This window comes from Pseudopipra pipra, chromosome 14, assembly GCF_036250125.1.
Source record: "Pseudopipra pipra isolate bDixPip1 chromosome 14, bDixPip1.hap1, whole genome shotgun sequence".
NCBI lineage: Eukaryota > Metazoa > Chordata > Aves > Passeriformes > Pipridae > Pseudopipra > Pseudopipra pipra.
Window position 1 is genome coordinate 6,376,467 of NC_087562.1, and position 25,514 is coordinate 6,401,980.

At 44.0% G+C, this 25,514-nt stretch overlaps 1 protein-coding gene across 2 annotated transcripts in view; it reads left to right on the forward strand.

Moving 5' to 3' along the window:
• Positions 1-406: 406 nt before the first annotated feature.
• LOC135422031 (hepatocyte nuclear factor 4-beta-like) overlaps positions 407-25,514 on the forward strand; it is a 37,332-nt gene continuing 12,224 nt past the window's right edge. The window contains exons 1-9 of one of the 2 annotated variants that reach the window (XM_064670975.1): positions 407-520; positions 3,424-3,497; positions 3,661-3,814; positions 4,399-4,508; positions 8,435-8,600; positions 9,474-9,597; positions 11,113-12,499; positions 18,796-18,967; positions 20,844-20,938. In XM_064670975.1, the coding sequence (XP_064527045.1) occupies positions 12,385-12,499; positions 18,796-18,967; positions 20,844-20,938 (382 nt within the window). In that variant the 5' untranslated portion in view covers positions 407-520; positions 3,424-3,497; positions 3,661-3,814; ... (2 more) ...; positions 9,474-9,597; positions 11,113-12,384. The remainder of the gene's footprint in view (positions 521-3,423; positions 3,498-3,660; positions 3,815-4,398; positions 4,509-8,434; positions 8,601-9,473; positions 9,598-11,112; positions 12,500-18,795; positions 18,968-20,843; positions 20,939-25,514) is intronic. The other variant, XM_064670976.1, reaches the window with a different exon arrangement.

The following is a 25,514-nucleotide window of genomic DNA, read 5'->3' on the forward strand; positions in this document are numbered from 1 at the left end:
TAGCTGTGCCCCTACAGTTCATTTTCTTAGCACAGATGCTGCCCCTCCTTTTCTCCTGAAAGTAATAATTATTAGTGGTGGGAAAGACCTTCCATTTGTCTTTCATTTCTCTTTCCTCTGTTAAATCTTGCCTTCACTCTTTCAAAACCTGGTGTAGCCTGAGGAGGCAGGTTAGATAGAAAACCAAGCAATTTTGTATTAAGCATATATACAATATATACACACAGTATATATTCTATAAAATATGTACAAACATCCATATAAGCCAGTAGCTAATTCTCGAACCATTGTAAAATCCCCATTCCCTAACATGGTATATGCTCTTTGCTCTGTAAAAATGTGTTGTAAATGCCACTGCCTTTTCTTTTTTTTTTTTTTTTAACTTCATTTCTTTTGCCTTCAGATTTACAGCAGGCAAACCACTGACACCATTTCTGTGAGACTGGTAGGATTTTTCCAATGGAATTCAATTTGCACAAGCAGAACTACCAGCTAAAGTGGGACCACCCTGACTGTCCAGGTAAGCAAGTCAAGCTTTCTAGGATATTTTCCTTAAACTGGGTGAGTGCAGGACCAAAGCTGGGGAGGAGGAAAGAGGAAAGCAGAAAAAATGGTGGGGTTTTTTTGCATCTTGCTGTTCACTGCTTAGCAGCATCGACTGCAGCGTTGTCAGAGACATTTTCCAAAACACTCTTGGTGTTCAGAAATTGAAGTTTGGCCTGAGACATAAGTTTTAAATCCTCCTATTACTCTTGGGCAAAGGCAAACGATAATGCAATGATTTACAGAAGAAATTCCTCCCTGTGAGGGTGGGGAGGCCCTGGCACAGGTTGCCCAGAGAAGCTGTGGCTGCCCCATCCCTGGGATTGTCCAAGGCCAGGTTGGACAGGGCTTGGAGCAACCTGGGCTAGTGGAAGGTGTCCCTGCCCTTGTCACGGGGTGGAACAGGATGATCTTTAAGGCCCCTTCCAGCCCAAACTTTCTGTGATTCTATGATTCACTTTGAGAATGGCTTTGGCATCTGGACACTTGCAGATGGTTATTTTTGAGCAGAGATCTGGCAGGAGGGGGCTGCAGGATGTTCCATATTTCATTCAGTTAATCACTGTGGTTCTGTTCATTGCCATAATAATAATAATAGTAAAAAAAACCTGCCAAAGAGATCTGTGAAAACCAGAAATGAGCTTCCTCCTTTGTTACCCCCTTCTCAAACTGCCTCCCAAAGCTCTGGGACCCATTAGGGTAAATGTGGACCTCTGGGTGGGCTCAGGTCTGCAGGTTAGGAAGGATCTTGTGTGTCAGAGGATGGCACAGGGCTGAGGTGTGGTTGATGGAGACACTTAGTTCATATCCATGAGGTCATTTTGATAAAATGAATATTTTTGTGCAACTTGCCAGTTAGGTTTAGGCCAGATCCTAATACATTTTGAATCCATATAATCTTATTGAAATAAGTGGATCAGATTATGATCTTCAAAACCCTTCTGATGTCAGTGCTAAATAAAAGGACTGGTATAGTGTGACCTCAGGTCATGTAAATTGGTATATGGTGTAAAAATGCATGTCAAGTCTGTCCCTGAGACTGTGACATTTACTGCACATTTGGGTTCAGCTGATTTGCTAAAACCTCTGCCCTGAGGAAATTTTGGCACTGTGGCAACCCATGAATGAAAAAAAGGACTTTACAGTTTGCTGGTTAACTCCAATTTCTCAATGATTCATTTGATGCTACATACTCTCTAAGATATGAAATAGTTCTAATTAAAGGCAGACATGCAAAATACAGCCTATATGATGGATATAAGGAAAACATACTTTTCCATGTGAGTGGCAAAGCCCACAGCCACAAATACCTCTCCAGTTTGGTAGCCTCAAAAATGTATCCACAAATATTATTCATCTCAGTGGTCTGCAAGGATTTATCAGGGGTTTCAGCTTCCTGAAAACATCTGTGAAACCCAGAGGTTTGTGTATGTGTGTATTTGGCACTTGGCAAACAGTCACTTACTTTTCCTATGCCCACTAAGAGAGCAGCAATTATGAGGAAGGCAGTCTGGAAGAGACTGAAGTGTTCAAAAATGGATATGATGAGGAAAATATAGCTTGCTGTTTACAATAATTTCTCCAATTTAAAGTAATAAAAAGCATCTTTCCACATGCCAATATGTCTACTTACCACTTTTTTTTCCTTTTTTTTCTCTCTCTTTTTTTTTTTTTTTTTTTTTTTTTTTTGGTGGGAGAATCTTTTAGAAAGAAAAATCTGTCTGAATTTGCCCCAAATACTTTAAAAATAGCTTGTCATTTTGGATGATGAAGGATGGTTTGGGTTGGAAGGGGCCTTAATATTCATCCAGTTCCACTCCCTGCCATGGGCAGGGACACCTTCCACTAGCCCAGGTTGCTCCAAGCCCTTTCCAACCTGGCCTTGAACACTGGGATAGGGCAGCCCCAGCTTCTCTGGGCAACCTGTGCCAGGGCCTCCCCACCCTCACAGAGAAGGATTTCTTCCTAATATCCAATTTAAACCTACACTTTTGCAGTTTAAAGCCATTCCCCCTTGTCCTATCACTACATGCCTTCTCCAGCAGATGAACTCAGTCATCCTGAAGTTTCAGGTTTGAGTAAGAGGCATCTTACTGATGAACAAGCACCACTTGCTTTATGGACATTGTCGAATCACTGTTTCCATGAATTGGAATGGAATTCCAATGAATTCCGTGAGTTCTTCATGGTCACTTACGTATTTTTAAAATTTATCCATACTAGGATTAAGAAAAAATGAAAATTCACCATGGGATATAGGACTAACAGCTTGTTGGAGATGTGAATTACACTGGAGTGTGCTGAACACTGTAAGGGTACAAATATGCACCCAAAAAACACCAACATTTCTTTCCCATATTAACAGAGACCATGGTGCCATTAATGTTCCTCAGAGCTTTGCTTTGTGAAGGAACACTGGGAGAAGTTACTGAACAGCAGTGCTGCATTAAGTATTTGCAGATGCTTCTAATTTTCTATCTTTCAGTGTCTAGCTGAGATGGATATTTTTTAATAATTACTTCTGGGTACAGAGCTGCAGAGCAGAGACAAGCAGTAATTCCCCAAATTACTGGGTTTTCTCATCTCCTGTTTTAAAAACGGATAAAAAGGGGCTGCTTCTATTCCTCAGTTCTCCAGACTAAACTTTTGGACTCAATGATCCTTGTGGGTCCTTTCTGATTCAGGATGTTCTGTTATTCTTTATTCTATGATTTTATGATCTTTTCCTATTGATTTTCTCATTTTTCTTTTCGACTTTACTCCTTTGATGTTATTATGACTCACAGATATTTTCTCCAAAGCCTCATCCATTTCAACACCATAAACATTTCAGATAATCCATCATTTAAAAGAAAAATTTAAAAATCAATATTTCTTTAGGTTTGTGCCTGTTTCAGCTTTCCAGTCCCCTGCATAAATGGAAGATATTTCTCCAGAGCACTCAACACATGTTGGTAAAGATATTTCCTTCTTTTTTTTGTGTGTGTGTGTGCAAGAGCTGCAAGGTCAGATGTGCAAATCTATAATGGATTAACTACAGCTAAAGTGCACTTGACCCAGGATTTTTTTGAAGTGTCATCTTTCTGAGCTTTTTATATTTGCCCTTGGTTTACTTAGGAGACAACGCTGAAAGGAGTAATTTGGAGGAGTTCCATTTTGTGCTGAAATTTGGAGGAATCCCCTATTTATCTGGAGAATGGCAAAGGTGGAAAATCTCAGGGACAGAAACAGAAACCAAAACTACCAAAGCAAATGCTGCATTCTTTTCCTGGTAGGAACATTGCTTTCATCTTCTCACTTTGCTGTAAAGCAGATGATGATTTGTGAGATGACAGTCAAAGGGCGACTCATTCTCGGTGCTTCTCTGAAACTGAGATAAAATCCCTTGGTTTATCTCATATAACAAAATTATAGTGTGAAGGTACAGAGTCTTACAAAAGCTTACAGTGAGAAAAGGCGGATTTAGGTGAAATTTGAATCTTCGTGGTGGTAAAGCTGGATCTTGATTCCACCACAGACAAAATACAGAAAAAACCCAAGGAATAAGGTAAATGCTTTAAGACCCAGAACTAGGAATTTGTAAGAAACAAATCAAAATCAAAGTCCTGGGTCAATTTTTAGGAATGTGGGAGATTATGTTTTAAGATGTAAGAGCATGGATTTGATAGAATCCCTTAAAAATGGTGTTTTATGTGATAGAAAAGGGCTTGTAGAATAACAAAGGCATCCCCTGAAATAGAGAGCCCAGCAGCAACATAAAACCCTCATCGTACTTTCAGTGTGAAGTGAGACTTTGCACTCCCAACCTCCCACGTTGGAGCTGGGTCTTGAATAGCTTTTCTGTTTCCTCCTCAGCTGAGCTAATGACAGATCTGCAGAAGTGTCAACACTGCAGCCGAAAAAGCTCGAGGTGGCTGGAACGTTGTTCAGGGGAGAGGGGAATCACAGCAAACACTCCTTCCAAGGTTGGTGACTCCTGACTAAACAGCATCTCATTTTCAGCAAGAAAAGCCAAAAACTTGCCCACAGGCAGTGGAGGGATCCAGATGAGCCCCGTGTCTCCTCCAGGCAGCAGTGGGTGAGGTAATGCTGCTCCCCTCTCCCTGGCTCCTCTCTCCTCTCCCGCTGCCAGCCCTGGTTCAGGCTGGAGTATTTGCTTTAGTCAGGGTCAAGAAATCCAGCCTAATTCTCGCTGGCTCTGTGTGTCATTTCCATTCTTGGCAGGGGGAATTTGTCTTATGTGACTTCACCTTCCATAAAATTTGCAGGTGGAGTGTAACTCACCTACACTCCCCATGAGCTCTGGTCAGAGAGACTGGCGTTGCTCTGCAGTTCCTCCCTGGTCTCTTGGACACCTGTCTGAGTCTGGGATGAATCAGCCTCTGGACACAGCATGAGAGGAAAAGGCCTTAAGTTAAGCCAGGGGAGGTTTAGATTGGATGGTAGGAAAAATTTCTTCATGGAAAGGGTTATCAAGCACTGGAACAGGCTGCCCAGGGAAGGGGTGAAGTCACCATCCCTGGAGAGTTTTAAAAAACGTGTAGATGTGGCACTTGGGGACACGGTTTAGTGGTGGGCTTGGCAGTGCTGGTTAATGGTTGGGCTTGATCTTAGAGGTCTTTTCCAATCTTAATAATTCTATAATTCTATGAGTGCCAATTTTTCATTAGTGGCTGCAGAGATACTGACCTTTCCAATCCATGTATGAAGTTTTAGTTTGGGATGGTGAAAATTAGAAGAACTGAGTTGCCCAGTGTGGCAGACATTGGGTGATCTGATGCAAACCCACATTTCTCTGACTGGCATAAATCTGGACTGATACATGGGGAACCTTTTATTCTGAGGGCAATGGGAAATGGCAGGATGAGGGAAGAACTGAATTTTCTCCATTGATTTTTCTCCCCATGTTTTGGTTCTCTGTGTGTTTTCCACTTTCTATTGTGGAGTGTTGAATGTATTGACAGTTTGGAGGAATTTGGGCTGGATTGCTCTAAGACAAAGTAACACTCAGCCCAAACTCTTGCACTTGTTTGAGTCTGGATTTTCCTGTGTAAGCCCGGCCTAGGAAAAACTCACAGGGGAAAGAAGTAGATGTTATCTTTGTAGGTAATTAGTGGAAACAAAACATTGCTCTGCCAGAGAGTGAAACATTGCAAAAGTCTCACCTATGAAAAAGTAAAATAAGTTCATTGAAACAAATCACATCTTAATTTTGATGAGTGAGGTGGAGCTTCACGAATGTGTTGATGCTTTCACAAGTTGATGGTGCCAGATATGACTTCCACTGAAATGTTTATATTTTGAGACAAAATGTGTTGCTCCCCCAAATTTGTCAGTTTTGCTACCTGGGACATAACTTTCCTCTTAGTTCCAGAAGGTAAAATACAGCTGATCAGGACTTTTGAATTCTCAGCCACATGCACTGAGCAGAAAACAAGCTGCCAGAGGTGTCAAATTTAAGTCAGAAGCTGGTACCATGACTAACATTTACCAACAAAAAGAAGGACCAAAATGTTTTGTTTCTGTCCCTTTGGTACTTTAAATTTTGTTCATTATTAAATATTTTAATTTCTTTCCCTTTGGCGACTTTCAGAGTTCAGTTACAAATGAGAAATAATTTTGAAGCCAACAAATATTTTTTTTCCAAAACAGTATTAAATGAAGCTTGTTCCTTTTCTTTTTTCCATAATTATTTCAAGTGTTGATCAGCTCATCTCTGTTAAGAAAGAAAAAGAGACAAGAAGTCCTCTGAAATATCCCCAGGGAATACCCACTGGTAGAGGTATTTGTTGATGTGAGGAAAAATGTGCTGTTTCAAAATTATTGCAGGCATTTCTGATTTCTGAGAACTTACTCCTGCTTATGGAAAAGAAGAAAAATTCCAAGTGGTGCATGAAGGCATCAGGTGTTTGCCAGCCAGGAACAGGTTTGCAAAGGGAAATGAGGTTCTTCGCTCAGGTGTCCAAAAAAAGGGGGGATTTGTTCCTAAATTACCAGTGACTTGTGGCTACATGAGGATATCTTTGCAAGTCCAGTTGTTATTCCCAGCGGGAGCTCCTGTTTCTCAACAGATCTGAAGTCAAAAGGATCTCTTGGCGCTTCCGAAATTCCGGCCTCGGCCAAACGCTGCAGCCAAGAACAAAAGTTATGTGAACTCAGAAAGAACAAGTCGTCAGACTGCCCTCTGGTCAGCAGAAGAATGTGAAATATCTCAGATTTATTCCCCAAATCCAATTCAGGTTTCATCTGTGCTGAACAGTCAGCACACCAATGCAATAACTGGGAGTTTCACAAATTAGCCAACCTGAAGTCACTATTTTCAGAAGGGTCTCTGTGTGATCTGTACTTGACAATTTGTAAAGACCAGAATCCATCATTCCAACCTGGTGGAAAAAGTTTTTTGGTGTCTTTTTTTTTGTTTGTTTGTTTTTTGGTTGGTTAGTTTGTTTGGGGTTTTTCTATCTTTTTTTTTTTTTTGATTGTTACTTTTTAAATCAACTTAAAGAAATTTTGTTTTTCAGCATGGTGACTGGAGCTTGTTTAACTTTCTATTTACTCCAAAGGGTTGTTAGGGAAGATTGAACCTAATTGCTCTAAAGGCAAATGAGGAAATGATAAATGAACATGTTTGGCAGTAGTAAAGCAAAATAAGCTTGGAGAGAAAGGAGGTGAAAGTTTGATCTTTTGTTTTTCTCCTCTCCATCCCCCTGTATGATGGGTAATGTCCTCCCATGTCCATCACTTCGTTGTCCATCTCAATGGGGACTTGGGAAATTTCTTAAACTGTTTTTATTTTATGAATAATCACCACACAGACAAAATGTTTCGTGGAGATAGAAGAAGAAGAAGAAGGAGCCCCTCACTGTGCTGTGAAAGTCACAGCATGTGGAAATGTTCACTGTAATAAGAAATACCTGAAAATGTAAAGAGGGGTTTTGTTGCTGTGACACAAATATCAAACTGCACCCAGGAAAGGAGAGAACTGATTTAGTAACATCTGGTCTTGATAACTTTGAAATATCTGCCACTGTAATTACATGCTAATGATATGATTTCACACTGCTTGTAATCTCAGAAGCAAACTGTTTCTAATTATACATTACCCAGAAAAAGGGCCTTGCTGCCTTCTGTCTTTAAATTACTGTTTTTATCCAGACACCGTCTCTCCAAGTAGGTAATTCTATGGCTACTGTTGCTTCTGGTATCTGAGAACCACCTGAACATTGATGGATTTATGCTAATTACATAAAAATCCATTTTCTGAACCCAGCAAGTTCAGGAAAAAGTATAATTATTGCTGCATTTCAGTCAGAGAAAACCTTCAGAACAGTGGTAGGGCTTTTAAATGTGCTGCTATGAATAAAAGAAGAAAACTTCTGTGCCAAAAATACAGAAGCTTAAGTCTGCCTCCTCATTCTGCATAGCAACAAGTCTTTGTTAAGTTTTAGTGTCTCAGACACCTCTCCCCATATGCAGCATTGAGTTACTGTCCTTTAAAAACCTTTCCCTCCTCCAGAGATGGGTGTGCAGCTTCCATGGCTTGCAAACATCTTCTCCCACCACTTACCTCGCCAAAGAAATGTTGTTTCTGATGCCTTGCCCACAGTACTTTGTGTTCTCTCTTAATTAATCAAAGTGTTCTTATCTTATCTGCACTTCATCTTGTCCAACAGGCATTCCCAAAAGCATCTGAATTTTATTTCTAGGAATAAGTGTGTTGTCTTATTGGGACCATGTGCTGGTCAGAGCCTGCCCTGTGTCCTCCCTGCAGCACATCTGAGAAACCATATTGATTCATTCCCAGAGCACAAACGTTGAACATTCATACTATTTTTATTAAACATAACTCTGCTTTTTCTCTCCTTTCTCCCCTTTCCCCTGCACCCTCCAGCCATATCCAGCCTCGCTGAGTCAAAACAGGAATAAATGGAAAACACATTAAAAAGAGGATTATGTCCATATGGAGGAGGATTGACATCCATTTCCACACTGAGAAGACTGTGTTATACCATCCAGTTTTGCCTTTGGTCATCCCCACACCTCAGATGCCTGTGCAGGTGAGTCAATGACTGAACACCCAAGGGAAGGAGAGACACCCTCAGTCCTGTCCCCTCACTGGAAAACCAACAAGGTGTTTTGCAAAAAATATGCAGTTCTGTCTCTTTGCAATGAATTGTGATCAACTCACCTCCAAAAGCATCAGTTCTGCAGCCCAGAAGGAGCTCTTCCATACTGCTTCATCCCCTCTTGTAAGGTTACTTGGTAAGATTGGGGTGTAGAAGCCTGTGGGGGAACGTTTGCTGCTCTTGCCAGTGAGGTTTCTCATCTCAGGGGGGTTTCTCATCTGCTGAGCTCCCCTCCTTGCAGCTCCAGTAGCAGCATCAACATCTATGCTGAGCACATGCTCCCCCCCCCACCCCTGCTCCTCCTCTGGGTGAGAAAAAGGAGAAATGTGGAACAGGAGGTGGGTTTTTTGCTTTCCTGATTCATTCTGGTGAAAGCTCTGGAAACCTATACTGGGGTTAATATCTCTGAATCCTGTTGGAATTACCTTTGCCTGTGGCCAGTGCTTGGCTTATGAAAGGACCTGACTGGTCCCATCTCTTTTCTGCATTTAGAGAAGGTTAGAGATGAGTGATGGAGAAAGATCAGGGGGGCTTTGGGCCCACCAGGTCTCCTCTCATCCCAGAAGCCAGGAGGTTCTCCCAGAGCCTCCTACACTTGATTTAGAAGTCCTTGACCTGGTTGGCTCTTCTCAGCACTGGCACACTGCAGGGATGGTCAGAAGTTCTGCACACAGATGGAGCTGAAGTAGGTCCTCAAGGACTGCTCCATCTGTGCCCCATGGAGATCTCAAATCCCGGGGAAAGTATTTCAGCAGAGAGTTGTTGGTCAACCTTACAGATCCTTACCTTTAAATCTGTCCTTAGGGTGTGAAGGACTTGAGATTCCCCCTGTCCCCAAAGTGCCTCCTGTGCTTGTCATGTTTCCACCACAGACCAACAGAGGCTGATCCATGTCCTGCTGCTGATGAGAAGATCCAAGGGACTGCAGGTACTTTCTGTCCTTCAGGGTGATGCTAAAGCCAAACCCCAGCCCTCTCTCACCTGTCACCAACCTGTTTCCCACATCAAAGAGAGATTTGCAAGGGTAGATTTTTATATCTAACACTTGCTTGAGGTCAACCAGAGAGATATCTCTCCCTAGTCTGCTCTGTCAGGCTCAATTCTCATAAGGTAATGAAGAAGGCCCCTAGAGATTCCTGGCTCTTGGCTGGGACAGGTGTCCCTTCACTGTGACAATGAACTGTGGGAGTAGATGTGAGGGCACCTCTGAGGGAGCTGGATTCCTCCTGATGTTCATAAAACTCAACCCCAGCCTTATCGAACTGCAGCTGTGGCTCAGAAAGGGATGTAAGAAAGCAGGGAGGGGAAAAGGAAGAAACTGTTCAACCCTCAGCAAAGCTTTGTCACTCCTCAGGGATGACTTTGTGCTGGAGTGGTTTGGAACAGGGCGCTGGCACCTGTTTGAAACACAAATGCCATGTTGATCACTCCAACACCACCTTCCATAGAAAATCAGTCCTGATTAGCAGTGTGGATGTGGTGCTGAAATCTGGTCCTGAGCTGTGAAATTTGCTCTATAACCTTTTCTCATTCCCAGAATGAAAATTTTCCCAGAACAGCCTCATTGCCCAGATTTCCTTGGAAATGAGCCTTGACCCTCTGATTGTACTGAGGGATCGAAAACATTGAGGGATCTCCCAGGCCAGCAATATCAGGGCAGGAGCCCATATTTCTTCCCTCTGGGCCACAACTGCCCAAAAACCTGGTAAATACCAATACATGGTGATTTTAATGGTGAGAAATCAACAAAAAAAACCCTGGAATTGTAGGAATGTGAAAACTCAGCTGCAATAGTAGCAGAGTGCTGGGGATCAGGCAGGATTGTGCCCATAGCTCGGTTTAAAAAAAAAAGAAAAGTGCCAGATTAATGGGCATTATCAAGGCTGACATTGAGTAAGAGACAAGAACAACTAATCAGATGCAAACTTAGCTGATGCTGGCATTACTGAGGGCCTGGGGGCACAGTCCAAGGATGAAAACATAACATCTTATCTAACCAAGGAGTCATTTGTGCACTGCCAGTTACAGCACGTCCTTAAAAAAGGAAAGGAGGAAAAAGAAAATATCTGTGGCACATGAAATTATTTTATGCCCCAGAAATGATAAGAAAGCAAAGCTAAGTGCTCCTGCACCCAAGCTTTATAGAGGAAAAACCTATCTCCAGTTAACCCATTGCAATGTCCACTGTAAATCCCCAGGATGTGAAAAAATACATTAAAAATAAAAATGAATTGGGGATTAAATCAAAATTAATATAAATAAGACTCTTAAAAACTCAGTTTAGGCATATTTCTTGTTGTTTGGAGCTTTATAGGATACATGGGGTCGGGCTGCTCCTCGGTTCAGTGAGAGTTCAGGCAGTCTGACAATCCTCTTCTTTTGGCCAAGGCTCCTCTTCTGGCAACACATTCCCCTGTTTCTCAAGACTCTTCTTTTCCTCCAGATTCAACAGGACATTGACCTGGATCTCACACAACAGCTCATGGAAAGGAAAGCCCCTCTGACACAAAACAACGTCACTGGAGAGGGAACTGTAGTGTCAGGGAAGGCGTCTGGAAGATGAATCCGGGAATAAGCCGATCACTCCAAGCTACATCACTTTGCGTGGCTGAGTTTTATTTCCGGTCATTTTCAGTACAGCTGATGAGTCTTAATAGGGGAAGAACTTCTGTGTAGAATCCAGTAAATTAAAAACAAACAAACAAACAAACAAACAAAAACCAAACAAAACCACCACCACAGTTCTGCGGGGAAAAACTGGAACTGTATTTCCATAATACGGACCTTTCCCAGAAAGGCGTGGGTCAGCGTGAAATGCAACACCACCCATCTGCAAGGGAGTGTGCCCAGTTCAACACCACCCATCTGCAAGGGAGTGTGCCCAGTTCCTCCCAGCCTTTTCCATTTTCATCATTCGCCATCTCTTGAAACCTTCCACCGTGACAACTCACACCACAACCCAGCTCCTACTCAGTGGGAGCTCTGGGACACTGGGGCTGCCTGGAATTGGGAGGGAGAAGACACAGGTGGCAGGGGCAGTGGGTGATGAGTAGGAGAAGTCACCTCCTCCACCTCCCCTCTGTGAAACAATGTGTACAGCTGGAATGAAGCCTCATTTTTCCCTTCCAGCAGCAACTCAAGGTGTGATCCACGTGCAGCACTGTTGGGATCTTAGGGCAATGCCTCAGGTTCTCAACGCTGGCCTGTCTTGACGGCCTTCAGCCACTGGTGACACTGATTTGTTGTCCTCACAAGCCTCAAGTGACATCACTTGCCCTTTCCCCAGGGGCTGGGAGCCCAGCAAGGTGCCACTGGCACAGGTGTGATTTGACGTGACCACTGCTTTGCCCTGGGAGAGCGACACTTGTGTGTGAACACCTCTGCACAGCTCTTCTCCAAATGTTTGTGCAGGAAGAGCCATAAATGGGGCTGTGTTGACCCCAAGATGCAATCCAAGTGTTTGAGTCTAGGCCTTATCTGCATCCCCTTATCAGGAGGAGGGAGCACCGATGCACCCCGGGAAGGGAGGGGACTGTGCACAGCACAGGGAACGGCCTCGTCCCTTCTCCCCTGGCACGGGGAGGGGACTGTGGGCAGAGCTGGGTAATGATTTGTCATCGCGAGGGCCGGGGTGTCTCTCTTTGCAGAGGAAACCTTGGCCGTGATTGACAGCAGGGCTGGTTTTTGCCGCTTCCCTCGCTGTTGTCAAGTAATAATGAAGCTTTGTCAGTCCATCATGGACATGGATATGCCAGATTATGTGGACTCCTTGGACTCCTCTTACACCATGCTGGAATTCGACAACCTCCGGGTGCTCCCCAATAACACCGGTGAGATTTTTATTCGTTTCCTCTTGAATAACCTCCACTACCTCTGTTGCAAAGCTGAGATCCTGGGAAAGGCAGGTGGGAGGTGTGGGGCAAAGGGTGGAAGGGGTAATATTTAAGCAGCTGATCTGTCAACCTGTGGCATCCGTGGTTGTGTTTGGGCTGAAATGCGACTCTTTCGCTTGCCAGTCCCGTTCTGAGTTGTTCTTTTCCTTGGTGGGCTGAGCGCCATGTCCTGAAGAGTTTGGCAAATGCTGGTAGAGTTTTTCATGGCACTCCTTAGGTCTGTCCCCCTGTGTGGCTTATGAGAGGAGTTAATACCAATATTTCTTCCTTCAAATGCATGTTTCATTCCCGTCTATGGCTTAGGTCGATATTTAATCCTCGGGAAAACACGTCGTCTCAAATGACATTTGTCTATGACCGTGTGTCCCGTTCAAGTTGTTCCTAAGGACTTGGTCTGAGAAACAACATCCAAATCATTACTTTACTTGTATTTTTAAGGGTTACCAAGATGGTCCAACAGTTTTTATGGCACAAAAGAACTTGGCTGCGAGGCGGGAGTGTTTATAGGCAGAGACTTCCGCTTTGTTCACAGAAATAAAGCTCATTTTGTGGTGTTTAGTTTTTGTTATTTAGTTTTTGAGCAGCCAAAACTACTCTGACATAAAGTGAATGTTATTCTGTGAAATTAACTGCTCACTGTGTAAAAATAAAGGGCATTTTGGTCATATTGCGTGAAACCACCATGTAACTGAATGAGATCCCAACATTAATGAAGCCTTTGGAGAGTTTTGGCTGCATTTCATTAAATTTGTTAAGGAGCTTAGTGAAATTAAGATGGGATTTTTGTGTTTTCTCATTAGCTGGCTCATCAAAAGAAATCAGAGTTTCAGTAGGGCTATTGTCCACAATATAAAATGATTAGACTTATTATTGTGGGACATGGAGGGATAGTAAAGCTAAAAGGTCCATAGAAATTTGAATTTAAGTTTGACTTCAATAAAGCTCTGGCTGTCCCCAACTAAATATATATTTTTGCCAGCTGCAGATAGACTGGCTCTTATTTCTTATCCTTGCAGAAAGGTTTTCCACCTCCTATCCTACTCCAGAAATGATATTTAACACAGATGTTTCTCTTTGTCGCTTGCTGCCGAACAACAAGATGCTTTTCACTTTTTGAAGTGGTACAGATTTCCTCAAAATTCAAAATTGTTTTGCAAGTGAACCACGAAAGCCTGTTTGGGGCTCTCTGGTGATTCATGCAGTGGAACTGACAGGTTGAGTCTTTTCTGAACTTTATCGAGATCGGGATTGTGTTATTTGTTGAGCTGTTAATGAGTAACTGGTTCTCTCGGGAACGAGCTGTTTTGAAATTAGCTTGTTTGTCTTGGGTAAGTGTCCTCTTCTACAGTTTGTAAAAATAACTTCAAAAAAGGCCTGAAATATCCATGCATGGAAATATATTGCCTACCAGCTGAATTCAGTTCCCAGGGGTAACTCAAAATCACACTTCCCTCTGTAGCTTCAGAAATAATTTAAAATTTGTTAGAATCAGGAAATAATCTCATTTTAGGTACTTTTACAATTATACTGGATTTTTTTAAGCCTTATTTTTCCCAAGACTTGTGTGTATTTTTTCCCCTACTGAATCTAGTGGCAGCTTTGCCCTCTATAAACACGAACAGGAAGGGATGCAATATTTATTGTAATGGATTCAGGGCAGCTTCTTACAGTCTGAACAATTTCAAATGTGAAAATTAGAATATTTTCAAATAAGATCATGCTTTCTTGAAACCAACTCTTTCCTTCTTTGGAACATTATCAAAAATTTGGGTTGATTAGTGCTGTGGAGCATCTTGGGTGCTGAGCTTTCTGCTTCAGGAAGCTGCTGTTGGTCAGAGATTTGCCTAGATATGTGTTTTGGCTTTTCCACTTTTAAGTAGCCCATATTTTGCCAGATATTTTGAGACTAATTCAAAATAAAGAATAGAATCCATTATGGGAGGAATATAATAAATTGTCTGGTTTAAATAGAACAGCAAAAGGAAACGAACAAAAATCAACGCTAATTCCCTTTCTCCTTTATAAAATATGTGTTGTACCAGCAGAAATTTTCCCATTCTGTACAAACTTCTTTGCTTTACCTTGGCTGGTGTTACAAGCCATATTCTCACTTAGTTTTTATGTGCTGTTAATACCCCTTTCCTCATGCTCTTGTCAGAGTTGTCTCATTTTGCTTAAAATATGAAGCATTATTGCAACTCTGCACTCATTCTTTAGTTGAGGGAGTGTTTTCTCCCACGGTTTTCCTGTTTCAGCACTCAACCACCACACTGATCCTTGGGACTTTGGCACAGGGTTGGTGAAACACCTTTCCCAGCCCTGCTGCTGACCCAATTCAGACCACAAAAAAGCCACCAGAGATGTTTTGGCAACGCTTGGCTGTCTCTCAAGCTGCAGGTTGTGCCTGGGAGGAGCTCTGGCCTTTCTGGCTGGCCTCTTCATCGTTGTTCCTGTAGGATTCGGGAACACTAAATCAAAGCTATGTTTTAGATCTCAAAACCCCCTTGTATTTGCTAAAAGCTGCTGTAGAAAGCCACTGACCTGCCTGGGTTTCAGTGCTAACCCCCACCCTGCCCTACATCTGTGTGCACAGATTTTGCAATGCTGGCTTTGGCCACCAACTTTGACTGTGTGTGCAAACCCACATTGGGAACCTCTTCACGTTCTAGCCCAGCACGTGGAATTCAGGGGTTTCTTAGCTGCAAATTACGTGCACCGAGACTGGCTTGGATTCCTGGGTCGATCAAAGCAAAAGCCATTCTGGAAAGTATTGCAAGACCATTTTCTTTTATACAACGTGCATCTAGAAGACATGCAGCCAGTAATACAGCTGAAAGGAAAAGCAGGAATTGGCCAGATAACAGGAGAACATCCTCACCATCATTTCCTATCACTGCAAAACTGGCATCACCATTTCAGCCCTGGTTAGGTAATGACTTACAAACAGAGGCAGCAGGTACCAAAAATTGGGATGTATTTCGGTTGTGAGCTTGGCTGATCCCAAAGCTGGTGAAGCCACTGGGATACTCTCATCAGCACTAGGGATGTAACTCCCAACCTGCACACTGATCATATATAACTCACAAAAAATGTTTGAAATTCAGATTTTTCTGCCAGTGACCCTTGGGACTAGTCCTAGTGAGAAGCCTGGACACAACCAGCAGTCCTCAGCTCAGCCTGGGGCCCACACAAGGTCAAGAGGAGTTATGGTCTCTTCATGGAGAACACAATCACTTGAATCTCTCCAGTGGAAATCCAGAGGCATTGTGGCATGGCTTAGGAACTGTTCTGTTTACCATGGTGATGAGCATCTATAACCAATATATAACTCTCAACATCCCTTTCTAAGGTGGTGAGGACAGTTGTGAGCTTGGCACAGTTGTTGTGAGACAGGTGGGTCCTGGTCAGATCCATCCTAGTGGCCCTCAAGCCCAGCTCTGGGTGGTGCTGAGCTCCAGGTAGCAAAGAGGCACAGCGTGGGAAATGAAGCCCTGAGCAGGTGATCACCTGGTGTCAGGCAGGGATGGAGTGAAGGAAGCAGATTTCACAGGCAGGGGGCTGTGCTGGCAGGGATCCTGGCCTTCCTCTGCCTTTTCTCACAGTGGTCATTTCAGGGAAACCCCAGAATTCCCCAAATACCGGGCAGGTTTGAAAGCTGCATCAAAATATTCTTCTGGTGTGTGGGATACCAGTTGTGCCTTTGCTCTTCTCTGAGCTAATTCTCACTTGGAACTCATAGTTGATTGGTGACAGGATTTTGTAATTAAAATTTATCGTCATAATTAACATGTGCATTCTGGCTTAGGGCTTTCCTTTTCTTTAATGAGTTTTTTTTCTTTTTTATTGTTTCTGTTCATGTTCAACCAAGCTGAAAAGGACACATGGCTCCTGAGCAGGGACTGAACTTTTAGCTGTGTAACACCCAACTCACAGTTTGTCTGTGTTTCCACGGGTACAAGTGAGGGCAAAATTTGGTTTACTAATTTCCATGGGCCCTCACACACACAGTGCTGATGGTCCTTCCTCCAGTAATACTTGGTTTAAGGCCAGATTTTTAATTTCTTCCTTCTATCAGCCAGCAGCTCCTCCAATGTCTTACACAAAGGAAAAAAAGTCTTTTCTGGTGAGTAAATACTTTCCAGCATCAGGAACTGGAGGTCCATTTAAGACCCAAACTGGATGACCTTGGCTTGATTCCCCTGAAGTCACTAGAGAAAGCACGAGTGGAGCTAAGAGGAAATTGGCCTTCTTATCTTTATTTTTGTTGTGCAATTTTTTAAATGGAATCCAGCACACTCAGCACGTTTGTTTATGGTCATGTGCTCCTTCAAAAAAATAGATGGAACAACAGATGCACATATGTTTAGCAGTACAGTTATCCTCAAGGGAATATTGTAGTACAGCTCATTTAATACTGAGTTATTAAGTAAAATAAAATGAAGAATCATTGCAAAAAAACCCCTAAAAATCAATGTAAATTACCATTAAGCAGCTCTGATGTAGGCAATGTTCCTAAAGGACCCAAGTGTCACTTACTGACAAATGTCAGAGCTAGGACCATCTTACACAGATTTTGGGAATAAGTGAATCTCAATTTCTGTCATTATGACCTAAGAACGATTTTAATACTGTCATTCTTTCCTGTCATGTTGCTCCCATAATGCTACAACCTACTTATTTATTCATCCATACATCAGAAAGTGAATAAAGACCAAAAGGGGTTTTTTTAGAGACTGAGGGGAATTCTGACCTTTGCATTTGTGAAGTCTTAGCTAAAAATGTCTTAGTCTCAGTCTTAGCTAAAAAACTTTCCAGTTTTTGAAAAAATTAAAGCTTTATTGGCTGTATTATTTTTGGGGGGCTTTTGATTACAACTTTCATTGCATAGCAAATATTTTCACTATTAATTTTTGATGTGTATTCATACACAAAAATAGCCTTCTCTCACTCTCTGTATATACACGTCGTGTGTGGATTACCCAGGGCTATTTTTACACCTTATGGATTAGAAGATTCCCTCTGGGCTGTCCAGACCAGATGACAATTCCTCCCCTTTGAGTAATTTTCTCAAAGATTTCTCATTGCTCAATACAACATCAGCTGAGCTTTTCTCATCCCTGCCCATCTTTTCTGTGTCATCCCAGAGATGCGTCAGGACGTGTCTTTGTCCCCGAGACTTTTCCAAGGTCACTGTAGCATGAGATCAGATCCCCTGGAGTGCAGAACCTGCTCCCAGAGGTGTGATAAATTCATAAAACCATCCTGCAGTGAGTGCCCAGGTCAGGGCAGACTCCACAAATATTCCTCCTCTTGGTGAGATGTAAACACTCATCTGCGTCTTCGCAAGTGTCTCCTTATTTTTCCGTCCCCAGGCTGTGCCTCAAATTAGGAGGATTAAGAGGGCAGAGAGTCTGGTGGTTAAAGCCAAGGGAGAGGTTCCAAGGGGAGTCTTCAGCAGTGTGTACACACAGCCCAGGGCAGGCAGGGGCAGAGCTATTCCTGCCCCAAATGAGAGGGTGCAAATGGAGGACATGACAGAGGGCATTCATATGACCTAATTTTAGGTCCCTAATTTAGAAGGTTGATCTTCTTGCACACCTCTGTTGCTTTCCAGTGGAAAGCAATGAGCTCTTCAGAGGGAATTTCAGAGCAGGAACCAGACTTAGAACTAAAGTGATCCCTGTGGGAGCTGCTGTCTCTGCCTTTCAGCTGCAGAGGAACTCTCAAGAGCAGCCTTTTATCTCCAACACATCTGTCATTGCATGAAGCAGTTCATCCTTTGTGCCTCTGCTACCTCTTCTCTGCTTTCTATTTATTCAAGTTAAGGAGTTTTTGTCCATTGTCCTCTGCAGACACCAGCTTTGAACCATTTTCTCCAGGTGACTAATTGAGGAGGTGGCTCTCCATCCCTCAAAAACATGTATCTCACATCCAGGTGAGGTTTCTCTAAATCTATCAAAAAAAAAGTAGTGATAATTGATAAATCCTCACAAGCAGTTAGGGTTAGGCAGCTTGAAATCCCCCTGTTCACCGAAGCAAAGGAAAATGTTGATGGCAGAAGCAAAGCAGCTGAGCTACTCTCAGGGGAGGTTGGGAAGAGCACGACCATCAGTTTGGAGGCTTTTCTCACGTGTGTGGGGCTGGCTCGGTGCTGTTTGCTTGCACAAAGCATCTTGCCTGGCTCTGGTGTCCATCACAGGGGGGGTCTAATGGTCCCTGTTCTCTGCCCACAGAGGCCATCGCGGCTGAATCAGCAAACACCAACCTGCTCCCCAACGGTGTCAGCTCCCTGTGCTCCATCTGCGGGGACCGGGCCACCGGCAAACACTACGGGGCCTCCAGCTGTGACGGCTGCAAGGGCTTCTTCAGGAGGAGCGTCCGCAAGAACCACGTCTACTCCTGCAGGTACCTGCCCCTGCTGTGATTAAAATGCAATTTCTGGGCCCTGTGAATGATTTGGGGTGGAGAGATCAGGTCGAAGGAAGAGGCCACCATGTCAAATGCCAAATTGCCACGCCATGGGTGCCAGCAGTAGGGCTGTAGTTTGGTTTGTGGCTGGAGGACAGGGAGATGAGGGGTAAACTCAGTCCTATCTCGTCTTGGACCCTGAGGCCTTCTGTGGTACTGAGAAATCCCTTTAGTGAATTCAGCATCACTGCTTTCCCCATGGTGCAAATCAAGGAATCTCATAGACCTGAGGTTTGACTGGTGTGTAAAATACATAAATACAGGCCCTGAGTGTGGAGTGATGCCATGAACTTGTCACAGCCCAGCAAGGGAAAGCCAAAGTGGCAAAGGACCAAAGCTCCAGAGATTTCATCTCAAAACCAGTTTTTCTTGATTTTCCCTGTAAAAACAACAAGCATCCAAGGGTCTGTCACGTCCAAAGCCTCCGCACATCCCTCCCCTCACAGCATCTCCATTTTTGTTTTGAAATAAAATAAATTATGTGTACTGACATATCACTGATGATTGTATGATCATTCTGAGAAATGAGCATGGACCAGAGATGATTCACATCCACTTTGGCACAGGTATGCATTTGAGAGGATTTTTTGACCAGGAGAAGGCTATAAATTATAAATCTGCTATCTTGGTTGACCTTAGGAAAATGGTGTTTATTTCAACACAGGAGAAAAGGGAAAAAAACCCCAAACCTGAATACACTCAAATTCTTCATCTCTAATTAAAACCTGGAAGTTTTCTTTCTGTTCCAAAGCTCTTCCTCCTCTAAGGGCATTTCAAATTTTTCCAGTGTGAGTCATCCTAATTGTTCAAAATGTTCCTGGTGTCCTTATCACTCCAGGGCACCCCAGCCATGAGACACCTGGGGTGACAGCAGTGTCCACCCACATGGTGCCCATCCCATGAACTGTGGGATTCCTGAGGGAGGAGACTACAACTACTACTGGTTTCTTTGGAATTTCAGCTATCAGTCTCCTGGGAGTGGAGTTGCCGCCCCTTCCCAGGAATCCATGAATGTCTGTGATATTTGGCAGCTCAGGGAAGATCCACAGAGTCGAAGCCAAGGAAATGGCCAAGCTTGTCTGCAAGTCCTTATTTGGTGAGCTGTGCTGCATTCAGCCCAGCTCAGAGCTCGGGTACATGAAGTAACTGAAAAGTCTTGGGGCCTTTGTACCTTTGGCTTTTAACTAGTCTGGGAAACTGCCCCTGCATTTACAACCTGGTGATGGTCCCTGTCATCTCCTCTCTGCACGGCAGGTTCCTCTTCCATCGCTTCACCCAACATGGCAAGAGCTGCCAAGTCTGCCTGGGCCACCCCTTGAACAGCACAGACGTTCCTAAATCCCCACAGAAATGAGGATGAATTAGGTGACCACGTGCCTCAAAACAAGGCCACAGACACAAAGGACTTGTGGTCCATAATGCAGTTATTGTACATGAAATGGGACAGATAACAAGGAAGTCAGACAAACCCCAACACCAAATACCCAAAAACTGTCTGAAGGTGGGAGATGGAGCTCCTACAGCAGCACAGCTCCAGTCACAGTCATGCTTTCACAGCCAAAACCATCCCAGTCCCTGCAGGATGGGTAGTCTGAAGTCGCTGTGCTCCCGTCTGGCAGGAGCAGCGCTCGGGAAGATGAGGAGCTGGGCCAAGCCAATGTTGATCCAACCCATTTCTTGCAAATCTTTGGCTCTTCTCTAGGTTCATGAAGAAGATCAGGGAGGTCTGGGGCTGTATTTGAGGGTGCTCAGTGTGAGAGGGTTGCAGATGCCAGGCTGGTTGCTCCATGTTTTCTTTCCCATCTCCTCCCAGGTTCAGCCGACAGTGTGTGATAGACAAAGACAAGAGGAACCAGTGCAGGTACTGCAGGCTGAAGAAGTGCTTCAGAGCTGGCATGAAGAAAGAAGGTAGGTGCAAAGAGACATTTCCAAACTGCCTGTTGCTGTCTCAGACCCTTCTCCCACTGCAGAGCATTGTGGAGAACAGCAGCAGCCCTGACTGGAGAGATGATGCTTTTTTTTTGCAGTGAGAGACTTTTTTGTTGTGGCTGAAAGCCCCACTTCCCATTTTATCTCAATTTCAATGAGAGCCTGGTGACATTATTCACCTCTCCTGGGATGCTGGAAAGTAGTACTGGGAAAGGGATGAGCTTCCTCAGGGTTTGTTTGGTCTCTAAGTGCTTTAGAGCAGCAATTTCCTCTCTCCATACCTGCCAGTGTGACTCCTAATCCCAGCTGTGCCAATCTCAGTGAGGATCTGCCATTCTCATGAATGCCATCAGTTGACTACCTCAGATGGTGTGGTGGGCTTGGCTGATGCTCGTGTAGCTTCCTGCAACTCTCAGGGCAAGGTACAGCCCAGGCACGATCCTTTCAGTGGCAGAGCTGGTCCTTGGTGGCACAGGGCACACGGGCAGCGCTCCTGGAGGAGATGACTCAGGTGTCCCCCGAGCAGGGATGTGCGTCAGAGCCAAGCCCTTCAATTATTCTGTCCTCTTGGTGGTTACAGCATGGCCATGAGCCACCAGTAGCACCAGTACTGAAGGGCCAATCCAAACCTGGCCAACGCCTTTTGCTGCACTTCCCACTGGCTGTCTTTAGGAAGGAGGTGGAGCTTTGTAGGTTTGGGTACCAGTGACCATCAAGTGCCCTTTCAACACACTGAAGGAAACATTGAGTGTCACAGGGACTAATGCTGAGCATGAGAAAACCCACTCTGTTAACCTGTGCCTATATCCGGCTTCTCCGGGAAAGCCTGGGACCTATCCCAGCATTTCTGGTCCCTGCTCATCCAGTGTCTTCATACTGGGAGAGCGTGGATGATACTGTTTTGCTGATTCCAAGCTTTTTGTGCTTGTCCACTGAGTGCTCAGCAAAGTGGGGACCCGACCCACAATGGGTGGTACGTCCCCGTGACGTCTCGGTGGTTGGGTGGTGGTTTCAACACTCTCCACCCTGTATTTGTGCTGTTCTCCAACCCACTGACAGCTGAAAGATGAAGGAGGTAGAAAGGAGCTTGAGAGTTTCTTTCCATGCCACCGAGTTCACTTAAGGGGTGAAATTGTGGTCCCACTGAAACCAAGGGGAAATTTGCCACTCTTTTCTGGTAATTCATAAGATTTCACTGGTGATGAGACAATCTTTCCAATGTTCTGACCATATGTTTTCCTGGAGAAGAGTGTCTTGAAATTTGGCATAAGTCATGGATGTAGCAAAAATGCCTACTGGTTTATTTCAGGAGAAATGGAGTAAATACAGCAGATGAAAAAGTAATTAGAGTTTAAATTAATTAAGGCCAAACCAAAGCTGATCTGATCAATTCTAGATGGGGATAAAGCCGATTGCTGATGCAGCTCCAGTGCTTGGAAAGGCTGAAATCTGGCTATCAGTTCCATTCTTTGAGCTGAAGCATGATTTTTATTGTGTTTTATGGTAAAAGTTATAAAACCTTGGCTCAGGCCTTCGTCACTGATTGCAGCTTGATGGAAGATGACTCATTTCAAGTTCCACATGGTCACATTCTTTGAAACTCTTTTATGAGTGCACAGTCAGGTTGTGTGCTCACAGACTGCTCATGTGTTTGGGAAGGAGGATTTTAAAGCACCTTGAGCAAGTGCTTTACAGAAATCAGCTTAGCTGACCAGAGCTATATCCCAAGCACGTGTGCAGGAGTGGGAAAGAAATTTTCTTGCACAATTGTGTGCGCAAAAAGAACACAGCTGTTTGCCTTGGGGTGGTTCTAGATTAATATTAAACAGAATTGCGAAGCTTGAGGGAAAAAGAGAAGCCATGCCTTGGATGGAGTTCTATTAGGAGGATGCAAACATTTGTACAAAACCTTTTGGCAGTGTGCACAGATCTGTGCTGGGAGGTGGCAGTGGTGACATCCACACTCGCTGTGCTCTGTGAACCAAGAGCTTGACACTCTTTCCCTGGCACATCCCTTCCCAGCCAGCCCCTGTAACAGCAATCAGACTTTCCAGGGTGTGGTAATAGCACTGTTTACCCATGGCAGAGGGGAAGAAGCTGGAAATGATCCTTTTCCCAGGGAAAATACACCTGGGATGGGGTGAGCCAGGGCTGTATCACCCTTACACTGAGGGTGCCCCACTGACCCACTGCTCAGTGTCTGTGTGTTCAGTGTTAGAGAACTTGCTGTTCCCCAGCAAAACTAACTGATAAACTGCAACTTTGGATCCAGAGTGATCTTTTTTTTCCAGTCTTCCTGTGTTGTAAGACGTGATGTGACACTTTTGGATCTTTCTTTTTTTCTCTGTTGTTTTTTTTTTTTTTAATTTCCATTTTGGAAACAATTCTAGTGGATAAGATTTTTCAGGATGCTATGCAGCCTCGTAGAAGGGAAATTTCTGCCTAAAGAAAAATCCCTGTGATGCAAACACCTGAGCTAGCTTTAAACTGTGTCAGGAGAGGTTTGCCATTTGGGGCAGCTGGGCAGATGTTTAAGAAAATTATCAATAGGATCTTTAGATTGCCTAGTTTGTATACTTGAATTTGATCCTACCTTAAGAAAGGACCAAGACTGCCCCACACATGAGACACACCTTCAAGCTTGTGCATTGAGATGGGACCCAGGTTCCATTAGTGCCAGCAAGACCAAGATAGGGCCTAAACTTGAGTCTTGTGGAAAGTCCAGTCCCCAGACTTCTTAGAAATTAGCTCATTCAGGAACACTCCTTTCCCAATTACTTTTTTGGTGCCAGGAATTCACTTTAACATCAATCATCAGAACTGGGACAAGGGGAGAGCAAAAGGCTTGCCTGAACACAAACCCCTTCTGGTCTCCTGAAACACCTCTAAGATGAGGATTTAAGATTTTTACAGAGATTCCCTCCTTTATCCTTTTTTTGTGGTTAGGGCCAGGACTGTGCCACAGGGAGGTCTGGGTGCTTGGGGGATTTTCTGGCTGTTCTCCCTGGTTTTCTCTCTTTGCACGGAAGGTTCGATTTCCATTGTCTTGCTCAATGCTACGGGACAGGTTTGTGGTCACTACACCACCAGTGTCTGAGGGGAACACCAGGTACTTAAACACACAAAGGAAACAGCAGGATACTATTTTTAGCATCTCACTGAGATCATGTTTGACCTTGAATAAATTAGCAGGATGTGATTTCTCAAGTGAGCCAGGTCATCTCCTCACATGGAGCTGAGTGAAAACCTGGAAGCCATTTGAAATGCCAGCACTGCACTGTCAGGATTCAGTTTGCTGATGGAAAAAAAAAAAGAGGGGTTAATATTTAACCCTTCATCCCCTTCAAAGTAATTTATGAATGTGCATGAACTCCTTTAGTTTCATGCAGAAGTAAAAAGAATTATCGTATCACTTACTGCCACAACACAGTGGGACGGTATGTGGCTATTTTTTATTTATTTTTGTGAAATTGGACAGGTTTATAGGACAGTTTTATTAGTGTTTTGAAGGACCTCTGTCTTGTTTCATACCTTTTGTTTACACATCTCTTCTGCCAGCTTTCAGAAACTGGGACTGCAGTTTACTGCAAAGAAGGATGGAAAAGATAAAGGATCTTCTCCACCTGCATTAGTCATAAATCACCCCAAAACCCATGAAAGGATTAAATGTGTTTGTACCACTGGGATTTATTTGCAAATAAAACATACCACACCTACAAAATCTGAGGCAGCTTGGGGAAAAAAGATTATTTGTGGATATAAATTAATCAGGCAGCAGGAGGAGTAAATCTGTTGGTGGAGACAGAAACACTGTGAGCACCAATGAATGCCAGCACTGCACAGGGCACTCGCACCTCCCTCCTCCTGCTCTCTCCCTATGCCATTTATTAATACATTCCCAACTCCCCCAGCATTAAATGAGGATGTTTTTAGTGGAATAATAATGGAAACACTAATTCCCATATAGACAGGGCTTTAACCTCCACAGTTGCCGTGGAAAGTTACTGGTTTGCTGCTCTCCTCTTCCAGCCAGTGCCTGTGCCCGTATTTATTGGACTCCCTGGAGGTTCCTCATCCCAGGCTCTGGGATGGCAAAGCAGCAAGGACACGTTGTTTGGGGCACAGGGGGTTGTTGCAATGCCACAAACACGCCGCTGTTTGCTCAGAGCCGCCCGCGTGTCCCACAGCCGGTCCAGAATCCTTCATGTGCTCCTGGCAGGAGGGTCCAGCCTTGCTCTGAACAACAAACCCCCTCCGAGGGCTCCTCTATGTCACAGGGAGAATATGTTTGTTTTCCCATCTCCTTCCCACAGTCAGGATGTGCTGTAGCAATGACAATTCCCTGGAGGGAGACATGGGCATCGTCTCACCCTCTCTTCCCTTCCCAAGGGGAAAGCCCGGCTTGGGGCCACACTGTCCCTGCTCAGATCATGGTGGGGACTCACAACCACTGACGTCCCCTTTAGTGGGGCTGCAGTGGCCCCTCACGATGTTTATTTGCTTTGGGAATGTGCAGAGGACAAGATTAGGGGGAAAAAAAAAACGAGGAGCAAAG